The following is a 6,981-nucleotide window of genomic DNA, read 5'->3' as shown; positions in this document are numbered from 1 at the left end:
TTTAAAATCATTTATGATACCAATTGGTTACCTTTTGATATATGACTAAGCCACAAATTTAAAACTATCAACAAATTTAGAGAGTTACTAAAAAGAGTTTTATCATATTTTATTTAAAAGTTAACAAACAATATCCTAAATAATCTATTTTAAAAAATTTACTTTAAATGTTTATAAAATAGCTTTAAAGTTGTTTAGTTTTTCAAATGTAAAATAAGAATACAAATTTTGGTATATTAAATTTTGATTAGTTTAAAGTTTAGTTATTTTTTTGTTAACAAAATATGAAGAAGAAAAAACTAAAAAGTTGTTTTTTATTCTGATAATTTTCTCCAGTAACGGCGAAAAAACATATGATTCTCACATATTAAAATAATCACCTTGAAGAGTATATCGTGATGGTACTATTTTTGAGCCCAACCGACTAGCGGTGTGGCCGAATTTTTTTTTTTTTTTTTGAAGTTAAGAAGAAGAGAGAAAAATAAAGAAACATTCACAAAAAAAAAGTTAAAACACTTAGACCCATTTGGTTGATGATAATAGGCCAAAAAGGAAAGGAATAGAATGTTAATGGTCCGAATTCTTTTGTTTGGTTAGAAATAACAAGTTTGGAAAAGAATTCAATTGTAATACTTATTCCCAAACTAACGGAATAACTTTTCCAATTTTGAGTAAGTGAAATTATAATTCCATTCCACTGCTTATCATCATCTCTCTCCATCTGGGTCTTCGTCTTCTCCAACTCGCTCCTTTGTCACCGCCGACTGAGTTCCTCAGGTACGGCTCCCCTTTATTTATTTTAATATCTCACTCTCCTCTTGCTCAACCCCTGAAAACCACAAGCAATCCGACACAACCATCTGTCATTCTCACTCTCAACAAGCAACACACCCAGTCGAAGGTAGCTGCTCGTCCCAGTCGGAGGTCCGTGTCAGAGACACTCTTCTCTTCTTCCTCCTGCTTTTCTAATCTGTTGCAGAGGTACTCTCTCTCTATCTCTCTTTCTATGAATTCAGTAAGAGCACCAAATGTTTGATGGAATGCCTATTTGCATATTTTAGATTTTTTTTTTCTTTTTTTTTTCGTGTAAAACAAAATGGATCGAATCTATATCATGAGTTTAAGACTTAAACATGTAAAAAACATATGGTATATAAGATGAATTATAGGAAACCTGTTCTTTGGTGTATCCGAATTTGGAGAGGTAGTCAATGACATTGAGTACTGCACGCTTGTAAGCCACAGTTGCGTCAAGAAAATGCTGTCTCCCACTCTCATCAACGCTTATACCCTCAAAGACAAGCCATTCTAAGAATCTTGGTTCAACAGGGCCTATCTCAAATATTGGGTTTACATGAAGTGGAGTTGGCCCCATTGGTGTACTCTTTCATTCCACCCCTTATTATTTCACACCTGATAAAGAAAACCAGTGAGGGATAAAACCCTTTTTGATATACATTAATGATATAGATAGTTTATGAAATTTAAACTCAGCTCAGTAAGTACAGTTTTTCCCTTTCGAAATATTCCAATAAAGATATTTTCTTTTTATGGTAATTAATTTTGTGTATAATCATGATGTTTGAAATTTACAGACAACTCTTCGAATTGGGAAAGCCCAGAAATGGTGGGAGAAAGGGCTTCACCCAAATATGAAGGAGGTGGAATCTGCAGAAGACCTGGTAGAATCCCTTTCAAAAGCTGGGGATAAGCTAGTTATTGTTGATTTCTTTTATCCTGGTTGTGGTGGCTGCAGAGCTCTTCATCCCAAGGTATCAAAACTCTTTTGTTTATTTATTTTGATTATTTCAGAAAATATCTTTGATCAATTTTTGGTGGACCCAATTCTTAATATTGTTTGTTTATGTGGTTGGTGGTGGTGACAGATTTGTCAAATGGCAGAGATGAACCCAGATGTTCAATTCCTTCAGGTCAACTATGAAGAGCACAAATCCATGTGTTATAGTCTCAATGTCCATGTTTTGCCTTTCTTCCGCTTCTACAGAGGAGCTCATGGACGTTTATGCAGCTTTAGCTGTACTAATGCCACGGTTAGTCTTAGTCCCATCTTGTTTTTCCCTTTGCTTGTTCATAAGTTTTTCATAACTGGGTTGAATTGTGTCAATTGCTCCCTTGTTATCTGATTTGATTGAGTTCTCAAATATATTCTCAAACCAAATTTGATATTTTGATTGATAGTTTTTCCCCACACAATCTTGTGTTTCATATAATGGACTCATCTTAAGACTAGATAGCTGTGCTATTTTAGGTAAAAGCTTCTTGATTTGAGCCATAAGCCTGAAATGGACTAGTCCTCATATTACATAGAACATAGAATTCAGTACTTTTTATATTAGGATTGATCTTCTTTTTCTAATCAGACCAATCCATTTACTTTCCAACTTTGATTGATCAATGAAAGTCTTAACACATATCAATTTCAAGCTGTTTTTTCTTATTGAAATTAATGTCTGATGGGAACTGGTATTGCAGATCAAGAAATTCAAAGATGCATTGGCCAAACACACCCCGGATCGCTGCAGCATCGGGCCAGTAAAATGGCTGGAAGAGAAAGAGCTCTTAGCTCTGGCTGCTAATAAAGATCTTTCATTCAACTACACACCAAAGCCTGTTGAGGAGCCTGTTCCTGCAGAAAAACAACTAGTTGTGGCAGAAGCAGAATCATCTTCTACTTCTAGCAAAGAACCTGTTCTTCCAAGAACATCAAGGTTTGCTCAAGATTTTGAGGAGAAAACAGTATTGGCCGCCGCTGGGAGATGATGCGCTAATTTTTTCGCCGTCCCCGACTGACTACATCCATGTACAGTTTGGGTTATACTTCTCTTTTATCATCCTGTAATATCCACCATCCATTATAGATGTCAAAAAATGACAGCCATAAAATCAAGGTCAAGACAAACTGTACTGAGTGTCCCCAAGGAGTTGTTGTAGCCTTAGGCCTTTGGATTTATTTTTTTGGATCCTGGCCTTAGTAGTTTTCTTTTTTATTTTTATTTTTTGCTAATATTCAAGAAGAGCAAACAATTGTGTTTTGTTTTGTTGGTTTGCTCTTTTATGTTGTGGAGGGAAAAACTCACCTCCTCTTTTGTGATTGTAAAAAAGCTTGTTCTTCTATTCTCATGTAGAAGATATATATATATATATATAAATACATAACATAAATTTTTACTTTATTATTTTTCTAAAGAGTTGATTCAGTAGTATACAAATTATAATCTTTTGGATATGATGTAATGTTTTATGCTCATAATTTTGCAAACTAGATTGTCTTTGAGCATAGATCTGAGTAATTGGACATGAATACTTATACTATTTCTAGTGATATTTCATGTGCATGGACAAAGTTTGATCTTAGTAATCAAAAACTCTTTTGATTATTAGAATATAAATATGTTATAATGTTTAGTTTAACATTTTTATGTTATTATATTGTTTTATTTTAAAAAAATATAAAATAGTGTTTAGTGATAATTAAAGTAAATTGTATTTGACATTAAAAAAATAATTCACAAAAATAAATTCGTATTGATAATTTTAATATTTTGTAGTGTTCAAAAGTGGAATTATTATGCTTAAAAAAAGTAGGATTATTAAATATTATTTTGTAAAAAAAGAATATGAAAAAAGGTAACGTCATTGTTGGTAAATCTATATATATATATATATATTAGTATGTTTATTTTAATTTATTAATCATATTTTAAGCACTTTGGGTATTTTTGTCCAAAATAAATTTATTCCATTCCATTCCATAGTCAACCAAACATAAGAATAGGTATTCAATATTCCATTATTCTAACCAAACAACATAATCGCATTACCATTCTTATTCCATTCCATTACTATTCCTATTCCTATTGTTGCAATGCTATATTTAGCACATCTTATAAAAAATATGACTCCAATGGTATCCCAAAAAATATACCAAATTTGTCACATGCTAAAAGTTGTGTTAAATTTGGCACAAAATATAGCATAAGTCAAATTTGACACATCAATAAATACTAATTTTTTATTTACCATATTGACATTGATTATTATAATTGAGTAGTTGATAATTAATAATCAATCATATCTCATTTTTTATTTTTTTTAATAACAAATTTCTTGGAACACATAATTTAGATAATAAAACAAAAATTGTATGTTTTCAATAAATATTAAATGAATTATTGACTTTTTGTATTAATTTGCTTCTTATGTATTGGAGCACAATTATAAATATTGAGCCAAATATAACATTAACTTATTTTTTTGTGCTAAATTTGACACAAAATTTATATATAATATTTGAAAATGGTCTAATGTAACGTGTATATATTGAGAAAGTTCAGAATATAAGAAAATTAATTTATATACACTATAAGAAAAAAAGATATAACTATAAATATTTTTGTACATGTCATTATTGCAAATAATTTGATAAAAACGGTATAAATTTTCCTAAAATAAAAGCTCAATCTAATTCATCAATTTCCCGCTCTCAAACGTCAAACTCCACGCTTCATTATTTTCTATATTGATTTATTTTAGGAACCAAAGATCATGCGTGATTATTAAGCAGAATAAACCAAATGTTTGTACATCTATTTTATTTTGGTAATTCTCTAGTATCCATTATAAAAAAAAGAAATAAAAAAAAAGAAAGAAATCCTCACTAACTTTTATTTTTGGAAATAGTGGAGCTTTTTTCACTTTCCTTTTCAAATTCAATAAGGAAATTACTTATCAAAAACTATTTAAATAAACTTCTATTCTTTATATATATTCTTGGTGGCCAGATCTTTTCTAAAATGTCAAATTAAACTTGTTTATATAAATATATATATTTTATCAATTATTTCATTGGAATTTCAACTTGCTTAAATATATCCTTTCTTAATTAGCTAAATTGAAAAAAACTGGAAGCAAATGATAAATGTATCTTATGTACGATAGTCTGTGCTTCTTCGGGCAGTACACACCATAGGAGGAGTAGCAAATGCCCTCGCTAGTAGAGAATTCCCTCAACCATAACATTTCATGGGACTTGATATAATAATTTTCTTCCGTCCTTTGGTCATTTGGTAGTTTATCGGTTGTGAAGTATTTCACTATGGGGGTTATCCAGGTCGATTTTGTGTCAATTACTCTGACCTCAACTGGTTATTCCGTTATGTTCGGTTCTTCTAAGAAATCCACTGGGACTATGTTTAATGTATCTGCCACTTTGGTGGTTGCAAGTCGGGCTAAAGCATCAGCATTCGAATTCTGCTCGCGGGGTACCTGCTCAATGGAGCATAACTCAAACTCAGACAACTCATCTTTAATCTTAGCTAGATAAGCCACCATTTGTTGGTTTTTATTGATCAAATCAGATATTATACGCAGCGGAACAACAATCAAATTGTCAGTTTAATCCCAAAAGATTTCTAGATCTACTTCTTCACATGCATATATATATTGAATCAAAGACAAGAATAGAAAAAATTACCTCAGGTCCTTCCTTGCTGCTATCTTTTTGTATGGCTAAATCCTTGAGATCTCACACCAAGATCTTCCAAAATGTTCTTAGCACACAAAGAACGAGTGTGGGCTCGCTATAGACAAAAAACTATTTATCAGATGTTCTCAACACATGAGATCTGATAAAGTTTGGACCTAGGTTTTGTGAAGAATAATGACTTTTGTTTGTGTCACTGTTCTCTTTCTCTGAGAGAGATTTCTAGATATTTATCTATCCCTGAAAAGTTACTTTCTGTAAAACTGATATCCTATATTTAATATATCAAATATATTAAAATATTTGTTATTTTAAACAATTTAAAATAACTGATCAGTTATCAGATTTTTGTTTAAATAATAATATTTTAATCATATTAAAATATCTCATTATTTATTTAATATAATTTGCTTGTGGTAATTCCATGTCTGGTCGGCAATTGACCTTTTTTGGAATTCTCTATAGAGAATCTTTCAAGCACTTTATCAATATAATTTGCTTGTGGAAATGCTAGTAGCTTGTTCTTTCTATCTCTTAGAATTTTAATGCCTAGAACATAGCTCGCTTCTCCCAAATCTTTCATTTGGAATTTGTCAGCCAACCATTTCTTTACATTTGATAATGTCTCTACATCATTCCCAATGAGTAGGATATCATCAACGTAAAGAACTAAGAAAACCACAATTTTTCCTTTGATGTATTTATAAACACACGCTTCGTCAACATTTTGTTCGAAACCATATGTTTTAATAGTTTCATTAAATGTTAAGTTCCAAGATCTTGATGCTTGTTTCAATCCATATATGGATTTCAACAATTTGCATACCTTTTGATCTTGATCCTTCTTTATAAACCCTTCTGGTTGTTCCATATAAATGGTTTCATCAAGGTGGCCATTCAGAAAAGCTGTCTTGACGTCCATTTGCCATATCTCATAATTATAGATGGCAGCTATGGATAAGAGTATGCGAATGGACTTAAGCATGGCCACAGGAGAAAATGTTTCTTCGTAGTCCACACCCTCTCTCTGTGTGTAGCCTTTGGTCACAACCCTTGCTTTATAGGTCTCTACCTTTCCATCTACACCCCTTTTCTTCTTGTAGATCCATTTGCATCCAATGGCATTAACATTGTCAGGCAGATCTACAAGTTCCCAGACTGAATTGGAATACATTGATTCCATTTCTTGATTCATGTCATCTTGCCACTTATCAACATCAGGGATTTCCATTGCTTCTTTAAAAGTCAATGGATCGTCCTTTTCAGTATCTGATACAAGAACGTGTGCCTCATGTTCGTAGCGAATAGGTTGTCTCACAATCCTCCCACTACGACGTTGCACTGGTTTTTCCTTTTCAGGAATTATGGTTTCTTCGGTTGTTTTATCATTAATTGCTGTTGGTGACTTTGCGACTTTATTTGAGACCTTCTCCTCCAGTACAACCTTACTGCAAGGTTTGTGGTTATTAACATAGTCA

General features: G+C 31.8%; 1 protein-coding gene across 1 annotated transcript; it reads left to right on the top strand.

Moving 5' to 3' along the window:
• Window positions 1-649: 649 nt before the first annotated feature.
• Window positions 650-3,194, top strand: LOC133788755 (thioredoxin-like 1-2, chloroplastic). Its single transcript, XM_062226348.1, has 4 exons — window positions 650-981; window positions 1,596-1,772; window positions 1,887-2,051; window positions 2,494-3,194. Exons 2-4 carry the CDS (start codon window positions 1,653-1,655, stop codon window positions 2,779-2,781), a joined length of 573 nt encoding a protein of 190 aa, XP_062082332.1. The 5' UTR covers window positions 650-981; window positions 1,596-1,652; the 3' UTR covers window positions 2,782-3,194.
• The last annotated feature ends 3,787 nt before the right edge of the window (window positions 3,195-6,981 follow it).

Source organism: Humulus lupulus, chromosome 7 (assembly GCF_963169125.1).
Source record: "Humulus lupulus chromosome 7, drHumLupu1.1, whole genome shotgun sequence".
Classification (NCBI taxonomy): Eukaryota; Viridiplantae; Streptophyta; class Magnoliopsida; order Rosales; family Cannabaceae; genus Humulus; species Humulus lupulus.
This window is presented reverse-complemented; position numbering and strand designations above follow the sequence as displayed.

What these genes read in the sequence shown, in the direction of transcription:
- LOC133788755 (XM_062226348.1), top strand. Translation starts at nt 1,653, where the DNA reads ATGAAGGAGGTGGAATCTGCAGAAGACCTGGTAGAATCCCTTTCAAAA. An exon ending in GCAGAGCTCTTCATCCCAAG is followed by an intron (nt 1,773 to 1,886) that starts GTATCAAAACTC and finishes TGGTGGTGACAG; the next exon opens with ATTTGTCAAATGGCAGAGAT. An exon ending in TTAGCTGTACTAATGCCACG is followed by an intron (nt 2,052 to 2,493) that starts GTTAGTCTTAGT and finishes CTGGTATTGCAG; the next exon opens with ATCAAGAAATTCAAAGATGC.